Source organism: Emys orbicularis, chromosome 1, assembly GCF_028017835.1.
Source record: "Emys orbicularis isolate rEmyOrb1 chromosome 1, rEmyOrb1.hap1, whole genome shotgun sequence".
In the NCBI taxonomy this organism is placed as follows: Eukaryota; Metazoa; Chordata; order Testudines; family Emydidae; genus Emys; species Emys orbicularis.
In genome coordinates, this window is record NC_088683.1 from 8,327,423 (window position 1) to 8,354,774 (window position 27,352).

At 48.7% G+C, this 27,352-nt stretch overlaps 1 protein-coding gene across 1 annotated transcript; it reads right to left on the reverse strand.

The window, feature by feature from the left end:
* On the reverse strand, positions 1-22,237 carry CEP41 (centrosomal protein 41). The gene is made up of 11 exons (XM_065423362.1): positions 22,205-22,237; positions 21,265-21,328; positions 17,195-17,242; positions 11,875-11,936; positions 10,621-10,690; positions 8,327-8,471; positions 6,865-7,031; positions 6,019-6,086; positions 3,482-3,596; positions 1,715-1,930; positions 1-146 (listed from the first exon to the last, which is right to left on the reverse strand). The coding sequence occupies exons 1-11, from the start codon at positions 22,235-22,237 to the stop codon at positions 1-3; spliced, it is 1,134 nt and encodes a 377-aa protein (XP_065279434.1).
* Between the last annotated feature and the right edge of the window lie 5,115 nt (positions 22,238-27,352).

Sequence of the window (27,352 nt, forward strand, 5' to 3'; positions counted from 1 at the left end):
TTACTTCCAGGGCTTGTTCTGGAGGCTGCTGCTGCTGAAGGAGCGGGTGGCGAGGGAGCCAGCCGGGCTGGCGGTGGGGAGGTTCTGGGTGCTCCGTACAGCCGTCGCCTTGGAATCTCGGCCTGAGGAAGCACGGCTGAGACGGCCTGGGGGAAGAAGAACAGAAACCATGGGATTTTGTGCTGAACAGACAATCAGACAAAAGGGTTTTGTTTTCCTCTGCCGATAGCCGGGTTGGGGCTGATGGGAGATGCTGGGGTACAGATACAGCCTGCCCTGTCATTTTTAATTGTGTCCAGACAGGCAAAGATACAGCCCAGGTACCTAACAGACCTTTCACGCTCCCCTAAAGAGCCAGTGGCCTGCCACAGAGGGAACGTCCAGACACCCGCAGCTGGCCTGTGCCAGCTGACTTGGGCTCGCGGGGCTGTTTAACTGCAGTGGAGATGTTCGGGCTCAGCTGGAGCCTGGACTCTAGGACCCTGAGAAGGGGGAGGGTTGCAGAGCTCAGGCTGCAGCGTCTACACTGCAGTTAAGCAGCCCCCGGAGCCAGAGCCCGAGTCAGCTGGCACAGGCCAGCTGTGGGTTTTTAATTGCCGTGTAGACATACCCTGAGAGGCAGGCTGTGTGTGCGGAATATGCAGGCCCAGCACTGAGAGAGCTGGACCTATCACACCACACTACAGCCCCAAGCCTGTCCAATGCCAGCATGAAGGCGAGGCAGCCTGCCTGTGTAACCCACACACCTACTGGGTGTGGTGTTCTGTCCCATCTAGTGGCATCGAGATCGCTTAGAGAGAGATTACGGAGTCTGCTCTACAGCCTTAGCTGACAGCCAGTTGGATTTTGGCTCATGCACTAAGCTCCCAAGGTCCCAGGTTCGATCCCGCCCGCCGACGACCAGGGTCTGTCGGGTTACACCTGCACTCGGGAGGGGGAAGGGATGAAAAAAAGTTCTGCACAGGGGGTCTGAGGTGATGGTGGGGCATGACTGCCCTGGCTATGCTTGTTACCACCCACACAGTCTGTGCCCGGGTCCTCACCTTTCCCCAGCAAACCCTCCCACACCATTCTGGGGCCGCTAAATCCTGCACGGTGTCCCCTCATCACTGCCCTCAGGCTGCTGTTAGGAAGGTTTAATCCTCTCCGACGCTCGGGAGCGGGCTAGGGATGCTCCTTGAAGAGCGCAGACGGCAATCTGAAAGATATACACCCTGCTGATCTGCTGCCCCCAGCAACCCTGTGACAGACCTACACCCACATAGGCCTTTCACTAGTGCAGCAAGTACCTGGAGGAGAAGTGATACAGCAGTGTTTTAGTGAAAGGCCTGATGAAGTGGGAAAACCAGGAAATTGTCATAAGGCCTCATGGGTACTATGTAGTGTGGCACGTGCCTTCCAATCCCCTGGATTATTTTTAATAGTCTATGGGACAAATCCTGAAGTCCTTACTCAGGCAAAGCTTCCATTGTCTTCAGTGGGAGTTTTGGTGCTCTATGAATACACACAGAAAAGCCCCTGTCCACAATGGGATCAGCATGGCACATTAGGGCACAGGTTCTAGCCTACAGTCCCTGGTCAGTATGAAAAAGCACTTCCTTTCCCCAGAGATCTGGTATAAAATGGTGCTGTAGCCAGTTCAGGGGAAGTCTATGGGAGTTTTGCAGGCACAAGGCCCTCGGGGGCAGTCCCATTGTTTGTCAAGGGGTCTTACTGGCAGTATCTGAGGGGATCTGCTCCTCTTCCAGGTAGTATTCTATCTTTTGTAGATCTTCTGCAGTAAATCTCCATTTATTCTCAGCACGTGTGGGTGTCCCTCTTGGGGTGGCCCTTTTCCGGGCAGATCCAGTGTAGGTTGCCAACTGGCAAGACGTTGGGAATGAGCCAGTGACCAGTCCTTCAGGGACCTTCTGTGCAAGGACCTTCAGGCCTGGAGACAATACAGATCATGTGGTTAGTGATCACCAGTTATTTGCAGTGATTAGTCAGACTCTTGACTTAACTTTCATCTCCTGATCAGAAGTGACAGGAGGAAAGCTACTGACAGTACTGCTCTGGAACTCTGGGGTGAGGCTCAGGAGACACCTATATAGAGGTCATTCTTCTCAACGGCTGGAGCATTTTGAGTCATATTCCAAGAGGTACCGAGCTCCCTCGACTGCCACAGGTTTCAGTGGAAGTTGTGGAGGTTCAGCACATTGCAGGATTAGCTCCTAGAGTTTGCTCTTGGGAGCAGCAAGTCTCATGAAGCAGCTACAAGATGCAGGCTCTCCAAAGGGCTTTGGAGACTACAGCATATTTAGGGAATAAAAATGTATAATGCAAAGCATCTTATCATACTCGCTCTTCAGGAGGGTACTGATAGAAGGGATGTTAATGAAGCTAAGAGAGCCAACCTCTGCCAGGATTTCTAGATCCTGAAGTGATGGGCTCTTTAGATTTGCTTAGCGCACACAGAGGCTGGATGTCTCAGGCTGTTCTTGGTAAAAGCTATTTCCATAGTGTTGACACTATAAATCGTGGAATCAAAGTGGGGCCTCAGTGGTGGGATGGATTTGACACCAGCCTTTCACCACTGGTGACTTGGGTTAAAGAATGACCTATTTTAGGGCAAGTGAAAAGAAGTTGCATGATCACATATTATCCCCCCTACCCTTGTTTACACCAAGGAGATCATTCCCACGGTTACTTTAGCACAAGTGCCTCTCCAGTGGTGCTAGCAATGGCAGGAGCAGCAGTATGTGCAGGGCGTTCTTCCACCAGCCCTAGAAAAGTGGGAGCATTTGGTATAGACCAGATATCAGCGTGGTTTGTTTTTTTTTTTTTTTTTTAAAGATTCCACGTCCTCTTGACCTGGTCTGAGCAGGGTTGGATGTCACAGGGGTAAGAACATTGCAGTCTAGCACTCCCAGCGAGTGAGAGAATTCTTTAAAATCCTCAATGCAGACAAAGCCTAGGGGCAGGTCTACACTTACTTCCTGGTCCGGCCGTAAGCAATCGATCTTCTGGGATCGATTTATCGCGTCTTGTCTAGACGCGATAAATCGATCCCGGATCGATCCCGGAAGTGCTCGCCGTCGACGCCGGTACTCCAGCTCGGTGAGAGGAGTACGCGGCATCGACGGGGGAGCCTGCCTGCCGCGTCTGGACCCGCGGTAAGTTCGAACTAAGGTACTTCGAATTCAGCTACGTTATTAACGTAGCTGAATTGGCGTACCTTAGTTCGAAGTGGGGGGTTAGTGTGGACCAGGCCTAGGAGACACTTGCCAAAGCCAAGCCAAATGGATGGCAGTCTCTAGCTAGGAGAGGCCCAAGACTGGAACAGCCGTGGTTTTGTTGGCCAGGACTGTAACACCCAGGTAGAGCCATTTATTTTGCTCTAGCCCTACATCTCATCATTTAATTCAGGCAAGCCTCGCCCCCAACTCTCAAGTTTAAGCCAAGTCCCCACATTTATGATGCAAAAGGAAATCCCCCTCACCTCCAGATAACATGAATAAGTTCTCAAAGCCTCTCTCACACATGGTAGTGGCAGCCTGGCTGGCTAGTCTCTCATCATCATCATACAGGATGATAATCTTCCCATGAGCATTTTTCTGATAGGCAGAGATGTTAAAGATCCTGTATATTTTTTATTAAACTTAACATGAATTTGATGTCTGATGTCATCTTCTTGATGCCACATAAGTGGCAGAGACAAGTTGACATGATTAGCCTGGGGATTACAGTGAATGAGAAGCTGGATATGAGTCAACAGTGTGCCCTTGTTGCCAAGAAGGCTAACGGCATATTGGGCTGCATTAGTAGGAGCATTGCCAGCAGGTCAAGGGAAGTGATTATTCCCCTGTTTGGCACTCGTGAGGCCACATCTGGAGTATTGCGTCCAGTTTTGGTCCCCCCACTACAGAAGGGATGTGGACAAATTGGAGAGAGTCCAGTGGAGGGCAACAAAAATGATTAAGGGGCTGGGGCACATGACTTACAAGGAGAGGCTGAGGGAACTGGGGTTAGTTAGTCTGCAAAAGAGAAGAGTGAGGGGGGATTTGATAGCAGCCTTCAACTACCTGAAGGGGGTTCCAAAGAGGATGGAGCTCGGCTGTTCTCAGTGGTGGCAGATGACAGAACAAGGAGCAATGGTCTCAAGTTGCAGTGGGGGAGGTCTAGGTTGGATATTAGGAAACACTATTTCACTAGGAGGGTGGTGAAGCACTGGAATGGGTTACCTAGGGAGGTGGTGGAATCTCCTTCCTTAGAGGTTTTTAAGGCCCTGCTTGACAAAGCCCTGGCTGGGATGATTTAGTTGGGGATTGGTCCTGCTTTGAGCAGGGGGTTGGACTAGATGACCTCCTGAGGTCTCTTCCAACCCTGATATTCTATGATTTGAAGGCAGCCAAAAGGTTTGGGCTTGAACTCTCAACTAGCTGCCTATTACCAAGCTAGAATGCTTCCCCCACCCCCATTGAGTCTAGTTTTGCAAGTGGATGGGACTCAGTCAAGGAAAGGCAAAAAGCACTTTCTCATGATGGGGCTCAAGCCCTGAGAGTAATCCTAGAGTCATAGGCCTGGTCTACACTAAAAAGTTACACCGCTCAGGGGTGTGAAAAATCCACTCCTGGGCAACGTAGTTAAGACAACCTCTTGGGGAGCTGGATTACCTATGCCAATGGGAGAACCCCTCCCGTCTGCGTAGGTAGCATCTACACCAGGGGTCTCAAACACGCGGCCCGCAGAGTTATTTGCTGCGGCCCGCCAAGCTCCCTGCGCCCCCCCCCCCCCCGAGTTATTTCCTGCGGCCGCAAAGCTCCCCACCCCCGCCTCCCCCAGCACACCGCATCCCGGCTCCTCTGCCTCCCTCAAGGCGCTTCCCACCACCAAAGCACTTTCCAGGAGGGAGGGGGGAGGAGCAGGGAGCCGCGCGCTCAGGGGAGGAGGCGGATCAGGGGCAGGGATTTGGGGAAGGGGTTGGAATGGGGGCAGGGAAGGGGTGGTGTGGGGGCGGGGCCGGGGGCAGCGGGGGGCGTGTCAGTGATGCGGCCCTCGGGCCAATGTACTAGTCCTCATGTGGCCCTTGTGGTCATTTGAGTTTGAGATCCCTGGTCTACACTGTTGTATTTCAAGTGTAAACAAGCCCACAGAATTTAAGGCCAGAAGGGACCACCAGATCACCCAGTCTGACTTCCTGTATATCACAGGCCATCGACGCCATCCAGCCTCTGCCACACTCAGACCAACCACCAGAGTTAGACCAAAGTATTACAGCCCTCAGGAGACTAAACCATTGTGTGCCACAGGTAGCGAACAGGAGGGACCGAGGTGCACCAATGCCCAAGGTCCTTGCAACGGCAGGGAATTGATTTAGTGAGAGATACCCAGATGATCCTAGCAACTGACCCATACCCCTGGGTATGAGGAAGGGGAAAATCCTCAAGGTACCTGCCAATCTGACCTGTGCCACCACCCTTCTGCTGGTTAATGCAGAAACACAGAAGTTGGCAGTAAGGAGTGAGGTCTACACACAGCCATCCCTTCCCCCTGTGGGCATGGAAGTCAATAGCCTAGGATATTGCCCACTTAATCCTAAACTCTCCAGAGAAAGGCTAACCCCTGCTGTGGGGAAGCCAATGGAGCTCCGTTTAATGCCTCAGCCAAAGCGTGCAACACCTCAACACCAGCAGCGGGTAGCCGTCCAAGCTGTTCAAGTCTTTGCCCACACATCAGCACAAAATGGTCTAATCCTGAGAGCTGCAGCACGCACACAGCTCCCACTGTAGTCAATGGGCTTTGCAAACGACAGGTGCTTCGCACCTGCATCTTACAGCTGTAACACAGACCCCTAACATCAGGAAAATCACCATCAGCATGGGAGGACCCCATCGTGCCCCCCTTGAAGTCCCAGATAAACTCCCACTGAATGTACTGGGAGCAGGAGTTGGCTCTGTGTTCAGTCAATGCAGAAGTCATGGAGTTCCTTTGCCAAAACACTGACGCTCTAGAGCACCCACGCTTTAAAAAGGATACGTATTCCAGAATGCTATTCGTATAAGGGTTCATGGTTCTAGACAGCGTTGCGATAGGGTACGAGTGAGCTGCAGATACAAGAGAAAAAGGGGTTAGGGAATGAACACCTACCAAACAGCCTAGATGAAGTGACCTGATTAGGACCTGTCAGAGTACAGAGGCCTAGTTCGCAGTGAAGAAAGGGTTAATTTCAGCTCAGCTCCTCCCTTCACCTGCCCAGGTGTTTTGGGAAGAGAAGAAGATATAAAAGAGTGGCTGCTTGGGAGAAATAGTGGAGACAATGTCTTTGGGGTCTCTCAAGCTAAGGAGTCCATCCATCATCCCCCCTCATGCCCCACCCTGCCAGTTTCCTTTTCTGCTTATGTTGGTTTCTTTTGCTTTCTTATCACAGACACTGAGGCTGTCTCGATTTTCATTTTGCAGGGACAGGCTATGCCAATATCTGAAAATCTGGAGCCAGATGGGAGATTGCGAGGCACAATTATTGCCTCCTGATCTTGGCTCTCAACAGATGGGAGCTCACACTCCACAGGCCCACCTCACCTTCAGCTGGGAAAGGACAGTGTCAGGGCTGGGCTCAGCTGTCGGAGACACAGGCTACATGTTTTTGAGTGTGAATCAATCGGCAGCCACTCTTCACTCTCCCTTGCCTAGGTAGTTTGTACTCGCGGTACCAGTTACCCAGGCAGGGCTGTGCATGGGACTCACCACAATACAGAGTGAAATAACAGTGCTTCTGCTGCATTCATTGGGGCCCATCTTTGGGGCAAGAAGTGTTGAACGTATTATGCAAGCAGCTGACATTGATCCAGGTTCAGAGAATCCTGCAGGGTTCCCCTCCCTTACCTCCAACGATATGGCATTGGTCATACGCATCTCGATCTCGTACGTCAAGCAGCAGGAACGGGCAGTCGGGGTAAGGCTTGTCTTTAGCGTTAGTGTCTTTACCATTAGCATCAGGTTTCTTCCGCAGGCTTTTGTCTATGTCTAGCTCACCTACACCACTGATCACACTACAAAAGGAAAGAAAGCAGATTATGATGCAAGATCTCCTTCTCTAAGCACTTCTGTTCCTCTGTATTAAGATCAGGATACGTTTCAGTTTCTTTCTGATCCATTCACAACCTAACGCAACAAGTTACCACATAAGACTATTGAAAAGGATGTTGCCACCTTTCTTCAAAATTCATTAATAAACTTAAAGGAGTCAAGTGAACAGCTAGAGATCAGATTTTCCGATTTTTCCTTACGATTTCTTCTTTAAAAAAATCTAGGATATTTATTTTCAGAGGTTCTGCACTCCACAGTCCCAGTGGCTGGTCTGGGAGTACTCAGTACCTCTGAAACAGAGCAAGGCCCCTTTCACAGAAGGTTTTCTGAAAGATTGTGCTGCATCATTTGCTAAGGGGAGATTGGTTAATAGTTCTAGTACTTCAGTAGGTTACCAAAATGGAGATGTTGGTAATCCGTTCACAGTAAATTATTTGCCTATTCTCTGCAAGCAGCATGCTGCAGAGATTGTGTATGCCATCACTAAGCTGGAGAGGAGATGCTCAAGAGTGAAGATCTACATGGTGATCATACCACTGGGTCCTATTCGAGATAAGTTGATTGATTGCCAAGATACACAAGGTACCAGCCTGACAGCCTTGGAGATCAAATCCTCCATTAACCCAGACAAACTATGGGTAGTGGTGGTACAAGATTCCCCCCCTACTTCTTTCTAATATGCCTCAGACCTGGAAGGGACCACATCTAGAAAAGAAGAGAGCTCAATTTCCATGGTCCAATCACTAGCACTTCCATTAAGACCAACAACAAGGACACATTAGTTTAAAGTTTGGTGGTGGCAGTTTGTGATGCAGATTCTTGAACAGCAGGATTTGGACTGAGTCACACAATCTCATTTCAGGTCGGTCACTGGACAGCTGCCAGATGGTAACAGCTTCCAGTCACTACCATTCAGGCCAGGATTCAAACCTGAAAAGCTCTGCCTCCCACTGCAACCCCAAGCCTGTGGCGTTAGGATTTCTAACTCCAAACCTAATATGCTACCGGGGACATTTTGCAATGACTAGAAGTGCAACAATGAATTATTTGCAAACAGATGCTTCTGACAAAAGATGGTGTCCGAGTCACTTGAGATCTCGCTGGGATTAGCTGTTAATTGATAACAGGTTCATGAAAACAGCCATCTACAGTACTAGAAAGACTGAGACGTCTTATACGAGACATTTGGAAGGGACAGGAGGAGTGTACCATAGTTGGTGGGGAAACAGGAGGAATACAGTGCATTGCTATCAGGTACCTCTGCAGAGTAGACCGATACGATTCCCCTGCTCCCGTGTTGTTTATGAACAGGACTGGACTGGCTGGCTTCTCCGTGGGGCTTCCTTTCCCGTTAGTCCCAGCTGTGAGCTCAGCATCAGTCTCTGAAATAACAGTATCACCATCTAAAAGGGCAAAAAGGTAATGGAAAAGTAAGTTGCTTGTGGATGAATGACTCATATATTTGTAAACGCAAAGACCAAATTCCATTCATGGAAGCATGTGTGCTGCAGGATTTGGTGCTTGTTATTAATCTCTTACATTTAAGACACCGTGCTCTCTCAGAGGATCCCGAAGCGTCATTAAAAACAAACAAACAAAATCTAGGCACTGGTCCTCAACCAAACCCCAGATCTCAGCATGGCTGAACTTGGGAGAAGTTTGGACCTGTGTTTAAATTTTACAGTTAGTATTCCATCTCTGTAATGGGCCAAATCAAAACCAGGAGCCAGATATCTCAGAACACTGGGAGAATTTTGCATCTAGACCTGGATTTTATAAGTCAGGCCCATTCCTAGTACAGGAACTCCTCACTTAAAGTTGTCCCGGTTAACGTTGTTTCGTTGTTACGTTGCTGATCAATTAGGGAACATGCTCGTTTAAAGTTGCCCAATGCTCCCTTCTAACATCGTTTGGCAGCCTCCTGCTTTGTCCACTGCTTGGAGGAAGAGCAGCCCATTGGAGCTAGCTGGTGGGGGCTTGTAACCAGGGTGGACCGGCAGCCCCCCCATCAGCTCCCCGCTCCCCTAAGTTCCCTGTGCAGCAGCTGCCTAGCAAGCTATCAATTGCCGGGCAGTTCAGCTGTCCCTCCTCCCACTGCCATGTGCTGCTCCTGCCTTTTGCCTTGGAGCTGCTCCCAGGAGCCTCCTGCTTGCTGTGCAGGGGGGGAAAGGAGGGGGCTAATGTCAGAGTGTCCCCCTCCCCCCTGCTCCTACACCCCACTTACCCCTTCTCCATATAGAGCAGGGTGGGGACACGGAAGGAAAGAGACAAAGAGAGCTTGGGGCAGCAGCTGCTGTCTCAACCTCCTGATCCACTTAAAAAGACAATGCACTTAAGAGTGGGTCAGCTTACTTAAAGGGGCAGTGTGCATCTCTCTCTCTCTCTGTCTGCTATGCTGTTTCTCCTCCCCTCCATTCCTGCTGCCTTGTAGAGTGTGAGAGGCTACATTAACAATGTGTTAACCCTTGAGGGCTCAGCTGAGTGTTAGTTCATCATTTAGCAGCAAGGCATTCCCTGAGAAATATCCCACCCTCTAACTTCACCACCTCAACCAAGCTTCACAATCATCATAGCTGTGAACAGTATGGGGGGAGGGAACAGATAGCTCAGTGGTTTGAGCATTGGCCTGCTAAACCCAGGGTTGTGAGTTCAATCCTTGAGGGGATCTGGGGCAAAAATCTGTCTGGGGATTGGTCCTGTTTTGAGCAGGGGGTTGGACTAGATGACCTTCTGAGGTCCCTTCCAACCCTGATATTCTATGATTCTATATAATAATATAGTTTTTTGTCTGGTGAAAAAAATTTCCCTGGAACCTAACTCCCCCTATTTACATTAATTCTTATGGGGAAATTGGATTCGCTTAACATGGTTTTGCTTAAAGTCGCATTTTTCAGGAACATAAGTACAATGTTAAGCGAGGAGTTACTGTAGATATAAAGATCCTTCTCCCACTACTGAAATGCTGCCCCCTATGGCAGGCTGCAACACTAGACAGAACAGGGGGTTGGGTGGATGCTGTGTGTTTTGTTTTGTTTTGAAGGAAGCTTGAAAGGAAGGGGGTAAAGACGCATGTATCCAATAAAAACTACCAGGAACATCAGCCAAACACATTCTGTACCAGAGAATTATGATCACAATAGTAGGGCCAGCACCCTAATCTTTCTAAAAGAGGCCATGTGATCATTAATGGCTCAGGACCTCCCTTCTAAGTATTATCCAAAAAGCAATACCTGCTTCAGTAATAAAAGGGCCATGTACTGGGTCATCAATATTACTCCCAAGAGTGCCATAGTGGGAAGTTTCCCATCCAAGAACTGACCAGCTCCAAACCTGCTTAGCTTAATGAGCTCATAGCCCAAGGCAAAACGGCTGCAGACTAAAAACGGAACTGTTTTTCTCTCCAATTAGACAAAATTCAGCAAGTTGTCAAGTGAGTTTGCGAGCATGATGTTTTCTAAGACACTGAACTCCACAATCAGAGGACACAGCTCAAGTTCAAACACTGGGATCCAGCGTGTCTCATCATCCCTACAATAAATATCATTACAGTACCTTCCAGCTTTTGGATCTCCTCAGCTGACACTTCTAATGTTTCATCAGATAGCGAAGCAACTTGGATGACCTGTAGGAAACAATAATAAACCCGGTACTAGTGTCTTGTTGGAGCGGGGGCAGCAGCACTGGCTTTTCAAATAATCAGAGCATTCTGCGCATCAGAACACAGGGAGTGAGGGCATCCCCTCTGCTGGGCTGAGGTCTCGAATAGGACTCCATGCCCCCACGTCACACAGACGTCTCACATCTTAATTAAAACAAAAAGCCACTCGGCTTTACAATGAAGAGACCCCAGATAGTCCATAGAAGTATCCCTTAAAGATCATAGCGTGTTCTGACATTTATAGAACATTACCTCTAAGTTGTGATCGACACATTGCAGAGCCCTCACTAGCTTAGCGAAAGAGTTATAGCATTAATCTGAAACCGTGCAAGATGCCTTATTTAATATAAATATAATATAATATAATACATTCATAAATTAGGGGCCAACCCTACACGCCTTACTCATACATGTAATCCTATTGAAGGCAGTGGAACTAATCATATATAATGGTTGAAGGAGGGGGCCTCTACCAAAGCAAATTTATGTTCTGCTTTAGGAAGGGGAGGGTAAGGAGTCTTCTCTTCCAGGTTTTTACTAGTTACCTTGGCCCATGCTCTCTGGCTTCTGTACTTTCTGATCATGCTTTGTTTCATTTTTTAATATTTTGCTTCATTGGTATGTTGCATTTTTCCACAGAAACACACAAAAACCTCTAAACATAACAACCCTCCAGCCTTTTAGAGTTATGATTTCAACTGGGCATTACATGCGGCGACTGCTTTGTTTAAACCACTATCAGATCACATGCAAATGATATTTTATACAGCCCCATTCATTAGGGAATCTCTAAGCATCTTACGAAGGGAGCATTATTATTACAAACCCATTTTACAGATGGGCAGAACTGAGTGTTCTAAAGCATTCACTAATTCGGAAGCTCCATATAAGCGCTGACAACTCAGAGTTTCCATTGACTTCAGTTGCAGCAAAGGGTGCTCAGCACCTCTAAAAGTTATGGCCTAAGTGATTTACTTTATATAAAAAAAACAAGTGTGTAGAGGGGCACAATGGCAACAGCCTGTTCTCCAGAAAAAGCTTCAAGTGCAACAAAAATAACATTAGACACAATACAAGAGTGGGGCTAACAAGAATCTAATCACAAGCAGGCAGTTTTCAGAAGCCAGCTGGAAAATAGTCATACGTACCAGCTGGGCAAAAGTTGTCACTTTCAGCCTCTTGAATAGCTCATCTTTTTTGTATCTGTAATCTTTAACAAAAAGAGAGTAAGTATGTATTTTCCCACATCCATTCACAGCATCAAAATGATGAGAATTAGTGAGAGCCATTATCACACAACCCAACCTATATAAAGGTACTAGAATTTCTGGGTGACATAGGCTGCTGTCACTGATGGGAAGGTCAGAACAAACCTGAAGGTCCAAAAGAATTTACACCTAGGACAGATCCTGCCCTACTTACTCTAAAGACACATTTCTTGAGGGAGGTTTGATTGAGCTATTTCCACTACCCCAGAGCAGGAAGAGTTCACAAATTCAGCATTCCTATGGCAGGTATGACAAGAAAGGACACTGCACCAGTCAGACTCCTTCCCCACAAGTCCCCCATTAACTCTGGTGTGCTAATCTCCCCTGCTGTTCGGTTTCAAACCCATCGCTGCTGCAAAGCCTCTTAAGCTACAGACAACGTCCCTACGACCTAAATGTTTATCCCATGCATTGTTTATAGCAGAGTTAGATCATAAGCATTCTGAGCTAGGGAATGGGTCTAAGTTTAAGACACTGCTGTGTACAAGTAATAATTTGCATACTATAACTGATTGGTGAAAAGGCTTCAGGTCTTCCCTACTTTATTTTAAATAAAAGTCAAATCTGGGACCCCATTGGTTATGTCAGTATGACTATCTACAGAGGGGTGCGATTCTCGCGAGGCACTAGAGTACAGACAAGTGAACATTATACAGTTCTGATGGGGATACCGCATTCAGGGTTGGAACCCTTGTTACCAGAAAGATATTGGACTAATTGTACGAAAGGACGAGGAAGGCTCTCAAACAGCAACAAAAGTGATCAGAGGGACTGACTTATGAAGAAAGATTAACAGAGCTAAATATAGACCATCTGGCTAAGAGGGGCAATAGAACAGTGGACAAAGAAGCCTCCACACAAAGGAGGGGAGAAATGATTTAGTGCGGTACAAGAGGAGTAGCAGGGTAAAGGTAAGAAAGGAAAATGTAAGATGAATATCAGGAAGAACTTCTTGATGTGACTCTGTTAGGATGTGAAAGTCTCCCAAGTGAAGCTGTAGAAGCCTCATTCCTTGGGGCATTTACAACTAGACAGGACAGAGCACTGGAGACTGTCCAGTAAGGAACAACCCTGCACTGGCAGGGGGGGATGCACCAGATGCCCTAATAAGGCTTTACCTTCTCTAGGGTCTGCAACTGTTACAAAAGATTGTGCGCACAACTTTTTAAACACTCAAAACCCATGTTTCTTTCCCTCCTCCATACTCTATGGGCTGAACCAAAATAGGTCCAATCATTCCTCCATTCCTTTACTTCTTCCCCACTGAAGTCACAGGTAAGGGAACGATCGTCAGAAGAACGTTAATCATTTTAAGAACATGTCCCAGAAATCTCACTCTAGCTGGGGACTGATAATGGAATGCAGACCCTTTATCAAATCCAGGCTGCTAGGGACTTAAAATTGCTACTATTCCATGGTTTATGTGAAGGAGTTTGCTGGGTCTCAATCCAGATCCCAGCAGACACCACAAGATCACCAACAGATTTAGTACTACTCAGCTCTCTTGCTGGCATCCTCTCAGTTGAGAAGACTAAGTGGGCCATGGAGACTGAACTCCCTTCACAATCCATAGGTCCTGGAGTGGGGAGAAGTCTTGCATTGCCAGTGCCTATAATTGCCCTGTGGCTAAGAATACTTCAGTCTCCAGGGCACCTTTCAGCCTGACGGTCACATAAAACAGACCCCATGAGCATCCCCACCAGCTTTTGCATACACAATTTGAAACAAACGTTCTCTATCCTCGCTATTTGCTTACGCTCAAACACACATTTCCTGAGGGAGATTTGCCTGAGCCATTTCCACTACTCTAGAGCAGGAAGAGTCCACAAATTCAGCATCCTGCCCTACATGGGATCTGTTAAACATAGAGAGTAATTACTAGGTGCTAAGTGCCCCATATTGGTCTGTGCCAAAGTAGAGCAGAAAAAAAAATACAGGTGTAAAATCTTGAAACCCTCTTACAAAGGTGACCATGGGATCCATTAACGTGCCTTCAAAACCTTGGTTATAAAGTTTCATATGAAAGATCTGCACATACGCTAAATCCTGTGAAATGAGCTGCCTTGGACACAGGGTGACCAGACAGCAAGTGCGAAAAATCGGGGGGTAATAGGAGCCTATATAAGAAAAAGACCCAAAAATCGGGACTGTCCCTATAAAATCGGGACATCTGGTCACCCTACTTGGACATATGAAAGACTGGGATGACCATTGTGGTTCCAGAGAGACTAGATGTTTCAAGCCTTATGCTTAGACCATTAAGCCACCTCCTGCACCTCCAGTTTTATTAGCCAGTGTCCTAAACACCAATATGACTCACGAGTAATAGAAACATCTTTCTTCTGAACAGCTTGCTTCTCTTGCCTGATGCAACAAAACTCAAACCCCCTAAAGTCAATGTCACTTGTCTCCCAAGGCTGAGATCCCCAGCCATGGCTCTGAGATAACCCCTCCCTCAGTTCAGTTGTCTGGATGAAAGAAGTGAAGATAAAGCCCAATTATAGTTTAAGAAAAAGGTTTTGAAGACTTATGTATAAAAGTCAACGGATCCTTATTTTTTGTATCCTAATGACTAATAATTAAACATTGCAACTACTGGATGGTGTTTAATCTTCTTCAAACCAGGTTTATTTACAAAAAAAGCAGCTGTCACAAATCTTTACGACTTAGTTCTACCTCCTAGCAGTTAGTATGAGCTCAGAGGACTATCACTTTTACCAAATCTGTATCTGAATTGGAGCAAATCATATCAAATATTTTGTTGGGGACTTACACTGAACGGCAGAAAGCGCAGGAAAATGCTGCTTCTCGTTGCAATATCAACATTACGTACCTGGCTCTGACTCGGAAGATCCATTTGGATTTTCTGACATTATGAATCAAGGATCTGGTATTAAACTGTAACTGTCCTGCTGAAGATTTACAAAGCCCTGTTTCCCTGGGCTTCAGCAATGAGTGAAGCAATATATATTTAAGAATGGATCAGATCTTGCAGCAGCTTCTCTCAAGTCTCTGCTTCAAAGGACTAAAATCAGAGTTTCAGCTATCTTATCAGTTTTGATTTTCCAGCAGGTTTACAGTATTGAGTCTGACTCTCTCAAGTTACACAAGAGACAGAGAATTGACTGTACTAGGCATCTGATGTTGTGTCCAACTGGTGTCATCTATCCATGAGAAATCAAGGGGAAAAAAGTTTCTAAATTGCCCAGGAACACAAGGTGCCCATTCAGCAGAAATGCGATGAGAAAACCGCTACTGTACTCTAGAATTGGGATTTAAACAAGAAGCCTTCAGCACAAAAAGGAAATTAGATTCACAGCACAGTTTAAAACTGAAGACAGCAACACAACAAGATTTGTGGTACAGATACCACTGGACTGCCACTGCTTTTTATATACTGAAATCTTAGTCAATTGATCAACAAAGAATATCGTGAAACAAGATAATTTTCCTTTTCGTTTTACCAAGAGACTCACAACTAAAAACAAAGAAGAGGGAGCAAAAAGTGAAAGAACATTTTTTTACCAACTCAGCTACAAACACTTTTGTATTTCAGATATGTGATCTCCCTTGTAATTTGAACTTTATGATGTTAAAGGAACAGCATAAAACAGTTTTAAAAAACCCTGAAAATGGGCATACAAAATCCTAATGACCTTAGCGTTTTGTGACTTTTTCTTCACCTCTCAATAAAAGCAGGGTTATTTGGATTTAAATAATTTTCCTGCCTTCCCATGCATTAACAGCAGTGCTGGAAATTGAGAACAAGAAAGCAAAACTGACTAGAAATAGAAAGTGACAGTGACTAGTCTAGTTTCACTGGCAAAACTGAGTGAAATGCAACAGAAAGACACTAAGTGGTGAGGAGTAGTTAGGGTTTCGTCAGCTTCAAAATCTAAAGAGTTAAAATATGCTGTGGCAAATTCACCCCATAATAACTCCACTGACTTCAGTGGGATTACACAGAGATGAACACGGCTCATTTACATTTTAACAAAGTGTCCTGTTAAAAGTCTAAGTAGATCAGAAACAAGGCCTCAAGTTCAAGCACACGACCAGCTGAAGTAGAAACAAAAGCCATTTAACTCTAAAGATATTATAGATAGTTCCTGTAGAGCAGGTTCTCAAACTGGGGGTTGGGACCCCTCAGGGGGTCGCAAGGTTATTACATGGGGGGTCGCGAGCTGCCAACCTCCACCCCAAACCCCGATTTGCCTCCAGCATTTATAATGGTATTAAATATATTAAGAAGTGTTTTTAATTTATGGGGGGGGGTCGCACTCAGAGGCTTGCTGTGTGAAAGGGGTCATCAGTAAAAAAGTTTGGGAGCCACTGCTGTAGAGGGAGGTGTTTTAGTTATGCCATTTACAATCGGCTTAGGTTGACTATGGTTAATACAATTGCATTATACCACTCCTGGGGAACAGTTTGTCTATCATCCCTAACATTGCCTTTACCGGATAGAAAGTCATTGGCAGACCTGTCCAAGTGTGTGTGATGTCACCTTCTAGTGGCCGTGGTGTACAGATAATCCAGAAAAGCAAGGGCAGGAGAAGAAGAAGAGAGAAGGAATTATTATGGTTTGAGGGAGAAGAAGAAAAGACAATTTCCAAGATTTTGGGAGAAGCGAGAGCAAGCCAACATACAGCCTAAAAACAGTAGTTTGGGCATAAATAACACACGTCCTTCTAAGTCTGACCAGGGTGGCTTTAGGAATAAATGTAGATAGCTGTCTACAGCACCACAGGAACAGTATTGGACTACCAAGATCCCTCATCACCAAGTCAGTCCTGAACTGGTCTTTTCCATCTGCAGAATTCTTTGTACTTGGTCCCTCCCTCCCACAATCTGTCCTCATTTGTCCTCAGTAATACGATGTGCACCAGGCAACTTACTGTTTCTGGATGAGCTCCCAGAACTCTCTGCTCTGGTGCTTTGTTTAAAAGCCTAACTGTAAAGGATTTTGATGATCACATTGCTTGATGCAGAAACAGGGTAGATATCTAAAAGAGATTACGGTACGCTATCTCTGCACCGCACCCTCTGAATGCTCACAGCGCCTATTTATAGTTAATGGGATTTGGGCACAGGTCCCAAGAGCAGATTACACCACTCGCTTCCAAAATGAAGGGGCCAGGATTCACTGTGCAGCTTTCAACAAACCCCTTTAGTTAACCTCCGCTCCCCATACGTTACTCACTTCTCTTGATCTCTTCCAATTTCTCAATGTATTTGGTCAGGCTGTTTCCTACAACAGAGAACAAGCACTTTGTAACAGATTGTTTTTATAATACGAGTTTTCAGAACATGAACGCTTAAACACTTATAAAGGGAGAAGACTGGATTCTAGCAGCCTAGCAACTCTGGGAGAAGCAAGGCTTGCACCAGCTCCTCCCTTACCATGATGAGTCCACCCAATACCAAAAAGGAACAAGGAAGGAGTTTCTCCTCTTAATAACCATCGCTCATGATGAGGGGTCTAACTGAACAGCCAGGTCAGACAGAAAACGGGCTGAAATGACTCAGGCAAGCATCCATGGAATGGGCAGTGCTCAGTAGGTCCAAGCCTGTAAATACTTGGGAGAGGATGTCTTTGGGAGGATCAGTGGCTAGCAGGAATCCAAATTGTTTTGCACAACCTTATTTTTAAAGGATGTGTTTAACTGCTATGCAGTAAGCCAGTGAGCATTCCACTTAATTTATTAGCAGGATTTGCAGTAAAGTGATACAAAGGCATCGACAGTCTGCCAACCAAAACAGCAGCACGCTTAAAAGTGCTGAGAGGGCTTGTTTGTAGTCTACTGGTTCCACCCAGAATTCCCCTGCCAATTAAAAGCACATGTGGTTTTGGCAATACTCTGCAGAATGGAGAAGTGATCTTTACAAAGGATGTTATTTGGGACATCTACCATGTGATTAGAGGAGGGGACTGGGAGTCACAATTTTGGGGTTCTATTCCTGGCTCTGACCCCTACTTTTAAGCCGTTTTCGCTCTCATTACTCTGTGACATAGGGGTAAGTATTACTGGGAAAGATTCTGCTCTGCTACCCCAGTGTAAATGCAGTGTACCTTCCTTGACTTCCAGAGTTACTCCTGATTTACACAAATTAATGAATCAGAATTTTCCCCAATACTACTTACCCCTACCTCACAGAGGGATTGAAGCTTAGAGGTTTCATGTCTCAATTTAGAGTCTAAGGTTTCTTGGGCAGGAACTTTGTCTTTCAGTATTTAAGGTGTGTTAAGCACTACCATAACCTACATAGTTTATAATCAATATCTTAAGTGTCTGGAGCTCCTCAGATACAGTCACAGTTTATATTATGTCAGATGGAGCAAGGCTGATCTCTACCAGGAGAATATTTTTTAATTTCATTCCACCTGAAACGTAGGTCGAACCAGGTATATTGCTTGGGGTGTGAAAAATTCACACCCCCGAGAGATGTAGTTAAGTTGACCTAAGCCTGAGTGTAGACACCACTAGGTCCATGGAAGACAGCAACTGCCTCTTGAGGAGGTGGATTAACTATAGCAATGGAAAACCGTTTCCGTCGCCATAGCAAAAGTGTCTACACTACAGTGCCAGAGCTGTGCCACTGTAGTGTAGACAGAGCCATAACCTGAGGGCTGGTCTACACTACAAAGCTATATGCATCCGAAGAAGTGGGTTGTAGCCCACGAAAGCTTATGCTCTAATAAATTTGTTAGTCTCTAAGGTGCCACAAATACTCCTGTTATTTTTGAGGATACAGACTAACACGGCTGCTACTCTGAAACTACAAAGTTAGGTTGACTTAACTACATTGCTCAGGCCTCTGAAAAATGTCATGCCCTGTGCCATGTAATTAAGCCAACCAAAGCCATGGAGTAGGAATTGCTAGGTCAATGGAAGAATTCATCCATCGACCTAGCTACTGCCTCTCAGAGAGGTGGATTTACTACAGCGACAGAAGAACCCCTTCCTTTGCTGTAGAGAGCATCTATACTACAGTGCTACAGCAGCACTTAGCATTTCTAGTGTAGACATATCCTGAGATGGACAGGGAGCCACTGAAGATTAAGCAATATAGTCCTGTTTCCAGTGTAACCTGGCTGCTGCATTCTAGATCCCTTAGAGGAGTGAAAGGAAGAATATTAACAGGGCATTTGCAACAGTTAAGATAAGAAAGCAATTAAGATACAAATAGGGATTTAGGTGAAAAGAGGCTCAAGAAGAAGACTAAGGGCTAGTTTACACTGGCAGCACTTTAACATGGCTTGCGTAGTCATGTAGAGCTCTCCCAGCGCTCTTAAAAAACCCACCTCCACGAGGGGCGTTCCTCCCAGCGTTGGTGCACTGTCTACACTGGCGCTTTACAGCGCTGAAACTTGCTGCGCTGGTGGGGGGTGGGGTGTTTTTTCACACCCCTGAGTGAGAAAGTTGCAGCGCTGTAAAGCGCCAGTGTAGACAAGTCCTAATTCTGGAAGTATCCTGGAGGTTCTGATGTGGGATTTGAAACAATAGAGATGAGTTGGTGGAGGAAAAGAATTGGGAGATGAGGTTAGATTTTTAGATTTGCTCCCAAGACAAGGTCTGAGATGGGCTGAAAAGGTCGATAAAAAGGGCACTCATACCCAAGTCAAAGAGTTCAGTCTTTGACGCATTTGTTAACTGGAAATATTGTGTGGTCAAGAAGTGACTGTGTGAAATTTGGGTCCTTTTAACACAGGAAAATCTGAAGAAATTGAAGACCCATCCCCTTAGCCTAGCATTTAGTTAATTCTTTACCTGCCTTTTGTTTTGTTTCTTACATTGTGATAATTTAATAATTTCTAGCATATTATACTCATTGGAGGGAGATGCATTTGGGAGTATCTGCCCTAGAAGCAGCGTCCAATAACATTTCATAATGGGAAAAGATAAAAGGACCAAGGTTAGATTCTTAAGAATCTAGAGAAGGAGGACAGTTCCATCAATGGCTATTAGCCAAGATGGTCAGGGATGCAACCCCATGTTCTGGGTGACACTAAGCCTCTGAATGCCAGATGCTGGGACTGGATGACAGGGGATGGATCACTTCATGACTGCCCTGTTCTGTTCATTCCCTTTGAAGCATCTGGCATTTGCCACTATCAGAAAACAGGATACTGGGCTAGATGGACTATTGGTCTGACCCAGTATGGCCATTTTTATGTTCTTATGAAGAGGAAAATGAAAAGCTGAAACACAGGGCCAGGAATCAGGAGATCTAGGTTTTAGGCCAAGCTCTGCTTCTCTGATTCACCGTGACATCTTGGGCAAGTGACTTAAGTGCTCCGTGCCTCAGTTTCCCCCAAACATAAAATGGAAATATTTGCTCACCTACCACACAGGGAGAGTTATGATGATCAGTGTTTGGACAGCAATTTGAGGACATAAATAGCTAAAGATTATATATGATCATAACTTCTATAGTCAGTCACATGGTAACTCATCCCACCTGCTCTCCCTCCCCCAGTTGTGCATTTACTTTAGAAGGGACGACTGTGATCTAGTCTGACCTGCAACTTCTAACACATGCCACACATACAAAATAAAGCCTGTTTGAACTAGACCACATATGTACACTAGCGTTATGACTACAACTCAAGAGTTTTAAAGAACCATCAAACAATAGGTAGAGTCTGGCTATTAAATGACAGCTAAGATAGAGGAGAGGGTAACAGGACATATCTACACGTATTCAAATGGTGAAAAAACAAGGCAAGAAAATAACTTAGGATGGTCCAATGAGGCATAACTAGTTGTAGTGGAATGAAAATGAAGTAGCAAAAGTTTAGGTTGTATAATCAGGAAAACAGGCACCTATTAGATAATTTACAAGGGAAAGTGGTGGATGCATCATTACTTAAGACATTTAAAAAAATCATCAGACGAGTCACATGAAATGCACAAAAAATAATTCTGTGTTAGCAAGGAAAAGGATGGGGAAATGGAAGGGGGAAATCTAACAGGGGCCTTTAAAACACTAGCTTTAATTTCAAATCATGGGTAAAACAAAAGCTTCTATAAAAAGGATAGACTAGAAAAGTCAGGCCCATGAATTTTACTGAGCATTGTTACATCAGGAGTCTGACATCAATGACAGTCAGTTGAGAGGCTCCAATTATGACCACAGATTTGAAGTTATTTCAGTGCAAATTTTAAATAGCTGGCTGAACACAGGCAGTTAGAGATGTAACATAACGTATGCTGGTATAGTTTGACATCTGATTAGCGGATTCTTACACAAGGCGATATGTTCACTTACCTGTGTCAAGGCGAGATTTTATGTGTTGATATTTAGGATTCTGTGGAATTCTTTTGGTCAAACACTGTTTAGGGGGGGAAAAAGACAGGCCTTGACTATGTAGCCATGTATTGGCTGCAGGTGCTGCAGCCCTTTAGTGAGACTGCTTCAACCAGTCTCTCCAGAAGGGCCCTAAACAGCTGTAGAAAAAAAAATGTGTATAGGGGGACACAGAGCTGGGCCACCACATCCCCTACAGATAACTATAGCCAGAGAAAGCCAGAACTCATTTTAAACGGCTACTGTACCTCAGTCAGCTGGCAAGCTTATTTGATGGTGAAACACCCCCAGGCCCCTCGTTCTGGGGTAGAAGAAGGAAAACCCTTTAACCTCTCAATTTCCATTTCAGGATCCCCCCCACAGTATAATTTTAAAATCTCAACGCAGAATGTCTCCCCCTCACCCATGCAAAGAGGCTGCAGCACAGGGGCTCCACCCTCCAACACCCCCCCCCACTGGCAATTTTCCTCTTCTTCCCCCCAGAAACCTCTCCCGGCTCCTCTAGGGACCCCTGGGATTCCCGCCTGAACCTGCTTCCACCTCTAGCCCCTCTCCCGGGATCATCCAGCATCACCCCCTTGACCTGAGCGCCCCCTCCCCAGGGCTTCATTTCTCACCACCGCCCCCCGACCATCCAGCACCAGCCCCCCAATGGGATTCGTTTCTCACCCCCTCCAGGATCGGGTCCAGCACTACCCCCGGGGGCAGCCCCCCCCCTTCATTTCTCACCCCCCCCCCCAAGATCATCCAGCACCAGCCCCCCCCCCATGGGATTCGTTTCTCACCCCCCCCCCCCAGGATCGGGTCCAGCACTACCCCCGGGGGCAGCCCCCCCCTTCATCCAGCACGGCGCCCCCCGACCAGCCTCGTCCCAGGGGTCCCCCCCGCTCCGCGCTCTCACCTCCGGGTCCCCGATGCGCCTCCTTCCCGACATTTTTTCAAACTGGCAGCTGAGCCGTGACACCAGCCCCCAGCACCGCCCCCTCCGCCTCGAGCAACCCGCCCGCCCAACAACCCGCCCGCCCATTGGCCGGCCGCCGGGCCCCGAACCAATCACGTGTACCCTTGCTCGGGGAGCGGGAGGTGGGGCCCGGCACGCGCTGACAGCGATCAATGGTAACCTGGCAACGCGGGACGCCGCCGCCGCCGGCCGCATTGTGCAGCCGGGCCGGCGCGCGCCAGGGCGGGCGGCTGTCTCGCGCCGCAGCAGAATCGCAGAGGGCGCCCTGCGCTCCGGGGAACCCGCCCCCCCACGAGCGGTTCGCGCGCAGCTCTCGCGGCTGGACCCGGTCCCCGGCTCGTCCTCCCTTCGGCCCCATTGCAAATCCCCTTCCCCGGGGCCTGCCCCCCGCTGCTCCCCGCATTGCAAATCCCCCTTCCCCGGGGCCTGCCCCCCGCCGCTCCCACCACTGCAAACCCCCTTCCCCGGGGCTGCTCCCTGCCGCTCCTCCGCTTCCCAACCCCCTTCCCCGGGGCTGCTCCCCGCCGCTCCCCCCATTGCAACCCCCCCCCCCGGGGCCTGCCCCCCGCCGCTCCCACCACTGCAAACCCCCTTCCCCGGGACTGCTCCCTGCCGCTCCTCCGCTTCCCAACCCCCTTCCCCGGGGCTGCTCCCCGCCGCTCCCCCCATTGCAACCCCCCCCCCGGGGCCTGCCCCCCGCCGCTCCCACCACTGCAAACCCCCTTCCCCGGGGCTGCCCCCCGCCGCTCCCCGCATTGCAAATCCCCCTTCCCCGGGGCTGCTCCCTGCCGCTCCCCTCATTGCAACTCCCCCCCCCCCCGGGCCTGCCCCCCGCCGCTCCCACCACTGCAAACCCCCTTCCCCGGGGCTGCTCCCTGCCGCTCCCTCCACTACAAACCCCCTTCCCCGGGGCTGCTCCCTGCCGCTCCTCCGCTTCCCAACCCCCTTCCCCGGGGCTGCTCCCCGCCGCTCCCCCCATTGCAACCCCCCCCCCGGGGCCTGCCCCCCGCCGCTCCCACCACTGCAAACCCCCTTCCCCGGGGCTGCTCCCTGCCGCTCCTCCGCTTCCCAACCCCCTTCCCCGGGGCTGCCCCCCGCCGCTCCCCGCATTGCAAATCCCCCTTCCCCGGGGCTGCTCCCTGCCGCTCCCCTCATTGCAACCCCCCCCCCCGGGGCCTGCCCCCCGCCGCTCCCACCACTGCAAACCCCCTTCCCCGGGGCTGCTCCTTGCTGCTCCTCCACTTCCCAACCCCCTTCCCCGGGACTGTCCCTGCCGCTCCCCTCACTGCAACCCCCCCCCCCGGGCCTGCCCCCCGCCGCTCCCACCACTGCAAACCCCCTTCCCCGGGGCTGCTCCCTGCCGCTCCCCTCATTGCAACCCCCCCCCGGGGCCTGCCCCCCGCCGCTCCCACCACTGCAAACCCCCTTCCCCTGGGCTGCTCCCTGCCGCTCCCCTCATTGCAAACCCCCCCCCGGGGCCTGCCCCCCCGCCGCTCCCACCACTGCAAACCCCCTTCCCCGGGGCTGCTCCCTGCCACTCCTCCGCTTCCCAACCCCCTTCCCCGGGGCTGCTCCCCGCCGCTCCCCCCATTGCAACCCCCCCCCCAGGGGCTGTCCCCCGCCGCTCCCCCACTGCAACCTGGGGCCAGTTTTGTTCAATATCTTCATTAATGATCTGGAGGATGGTGTGGATTGCACCCTCAGCAAGTTTGCAGATGACACTAAACTGGGAGGAGTGGTAGATACACTAGAGGGTAGAGATAGGATACAGAGGGACAAATTGGAGGATTGGGCCAAAAGAAACCTGATGAGGTTCAACAAGGACAAGTGCAGAGTCCTGCACTTAGGACGGAAGAATCCCATTCACTGTTACAGACTAGGGACCGAATGGCTAGGAAGCAGTGCTGCAGAAAAGGACCTAGGGGTTACAATTGATGAGAAGATGGATGTGAGTCAACAGTGTGCCCTTGTTGCCAAGAAGGCTAACGGCATTTTGGGCTGTATACGTAGGGGCATTGCCAGCAGATCGAGGGATGTGATAGTTCCCCTCTATTTGACATTGATGAGGCCTCATCTGGAGTACTGTGTCCAGTTTTGGGCCCCACATTACAAGAAGGATGTGGAAAAATTGGAAAGAGTCCAGCGGATGGCAACAAAAATGATTAGGGGGCTAGATGACCTCATGAGATCCCTTCCAACCCTGATATTCTATGATTCTATGAACCCCCCCTCCCTAGGGCTGCCCCCTGCCGCTCCCCCCACTGCAAACGCCTTTCCCCGGGGCTGCTGCCTTGATTGCAAAACCGCCTCCCCGGGGCCGTCCCCTGCCGCTCCCCGCATTGCAACCTCCCTTCCCCTGGGCTGTCCCCTGCCGCTCCCCCCACTGCAAACCCCCCTCCCCGGGGCTGCTCCCTGCTGCTCACCCGCTTCCCCTGGACTGCCCATTGTTGCTCCCCCAACTGCAACCCCTCCCCCCAGGGCTGCCCCCTGCCGCTCCCCCCATTGCAAACCCGCCTCCCCCATTAACACTGGGGGCTGCTCCCTGTGTCCCCCACATTGCAAACCTACATCACCCGCTAATACTATGTGGCTGTCCCCAGCAGCTACCCCTCATTTCAACTACAAGCCTCCCTCCATCTCCTTTGGCTACTCTCTGCAGCACCTCCACCTCTTTGCAAAGCTAACTTATCCCAGTGATCTCTTGTGACTACTCCCTGCAAGTTCATCCCATTGCAGGCCCAGCTGGCCCCATCTCCCTGATACTTGTAAACTCAACTCTCAATTCCTTTCCTTCAGCTGCTCCTGGCAGTTCCACCCATTGCAAACCCAGGCACACCCAACTCAAATGGGTGCTCCCTCCAACACCCCTACTTGCACCCCATAATCGCCTGCAGTCAGAATTTAGCCGCCTGCAGATCACCCACTAGAAACCAACTCTGCACCCATCAATTAAACTACTAAGGTTACATCCTGCACGGCCACACCCTCCATCCACACTCTCCCCCACAGGTCCAGCCCATACAACGAATGCCTGTGTATAATCTACTGGGAGGGACAAATCTGTCTGCCCCAATTCCAGTCCCCCTGGGCTGTGTGAGCACTTTTGTGTTCACATTCTGCCTAGAAGAGACTGAAGAAAGAGGGGAGAGAAAACAAATCCAATAGAAATAGAAATAGAAAATGGAGGGTATGGGGGGCTAGAAAATTAAAGAGAAACAGGCTGTTAAAAATGAGAAAGTGGGAAATAAAAATTCTACTGAGGAAGTAAACACACTTCATATATCACCTACAGAGCCATATACCATATATTTGAGCCAGCCCAGTTCTTGGGAAGGGTTATTCTATTCCTATAACTTTGCACAGCCTTCCCCTTACCTAGAAACCCAACTGAACCTCCCTGGGAGAAACAACGGGGAACAAAAAGGTGTGTAAACGACCTAGCTTTGCAGACTTCCCCTAAGAATCATTCCACTCTGTTGGGTCCTGGCAATTCTAACCAAGTCCTTGACTCAGTGTAATTTCATGCCTGTTCACCTGGATTATTCATTGGAAAAGGAGGTGGACAGCAGGGCACCAGAGCTGGTACCTGGTTACAATATGAATGGTAGAGATTCGAAAGTATGACTGAGATGTTAAACGTCTCATTGGCAGCCCATAGCAAAATCCTTCTTCCTGGAAGAAGAAAAGACTGGAAATCAAGAGTCTAGTTTTCTTCCTGGCTCTGTCACAGATGGAGTATAATTCTGGTCAAATAGGACTGTTTGTAGGTGTCCAATCTGGGCCTGATTTTTAGGGGTGCTCAGCACCCACAGCTCCAAATGAATTCAAAGCAGGATAGGAGTGCTCAGCACCTGTGAAAATCAGGGCCCACCTGTCTCAAATTTGGCACCCAAAATCAGTGGTCGCTTTTCAGTCTGTGTCACCTGCAAACTGTGGCTAATGATACTTCCACACTTCAGAAGGAAGTTGTAAGCATTAATTCACTATGGGCCTAATTCAAACGGGAAAGACTCCCACTGACATCATGGGCTTTGGACCAGACTCTGATGTTTGAAAAGTTCTTTGAGATCCTCAGATGAAAGGCAATCTATACAGTAAGGGCAACATATTATACTATTCTAGGGAGATGGTTTAAAAATCCAGGTCCCCCCAGATTCTCCTCTTGCACAAAGATCTTAGTAAAGATTTAACTAATTTATATTTTAAAGCTTTTTAATAGGATGAGGACAGATTTGGCACAATGGCCATCAAACCACTCCAGACTTGAAGGACCCCACACTTGCTTCTGGCCCGTCACTGAAATGAATGCAAAATAAGCGCAACTTGGCAGATTGGAATGCTGGAAAGTTTTCAGTTCTTGATTTTCCATTCAGCACTGCCAGGCAAAACAGATGGTTTCCCCTTCACTAATTTCCTTTTCTTACCAAATTATTTATCTTTGACTGGGGTTTCTTCCTAAACATCCCAGCTAACAATACTTTGCGCTGATACAGCACTCATTATGTGAGGATTTCAAACTGACTTACAAACTTTCAATCAGCCATCCAAATCCTTTGTGAAGTATCTATCTATCTCAGAGGTGGGCAAACTATGGCCCGCGGGCCACATCCGGCCGGTGGGACCCTCCTGCCCGGCCCCTGAGCGCCTGGCCCGGAAGGCTCGCCCCCAGCCCCTCCCGCACTGATCCCCCTCCCCCGCAGCCTCAGCTCACCCCGCCACCGGCGCAATGCTCTGGGCGGTGGGCGGCGAGCTCTTGCCGGGCAGCGCAGCTGCAGAGCCCGGCCTGACCCGGTGCTCTGTGCTGTGTGGTGGCGTGGCTGGCTCCAGCCGAGCAGCATGGCTGCCTGTCCTAGTGCTCTGGGCGGCGCGGCTGTAACGCTACCAGCTCAGTAAGGAGGCAGGGAGCAGGGGGCGTTGGATAGAGGGCAGGGGAGTTCGGGGTGGTGGTCAGGGGGCGGGGGTGTGGATAGGGGTCGGGGCAGTCAGAGGGCGGGGAACAGCGGGGTTGAATGGGGGCAGGGCTCCCGGGGGGATAGTCAGGAAGGAGAGGGGGGGTTGGATGGGGTGGCGAGGGGCAGGGGTTCTGGG

Excerpts from the sequence above, each read along its gene's own strand:
- CEP41 (XM_065423362.1), bottom strand. The coding sequence starts at position 22,237 with ATGTCGGGAAGGAGGCGCATCGGGGACCCGGAG. Across the intron at positions 17,243-21,264 it reads AAAATCTCGCCTTGACACAG|GAAACAGCCTGACCAAATAC; the intron begins GTAAGTGAACAT and ends TCTCTGTTGTAG. Across the intron at positions 1,931-3,481 it reads CTTATTCATGTTATCTGGAG|GCCTGAAGGTCCTTGCACAG; the intron begins GTGAGGGGGATT and ends TATTGTCTCCAG.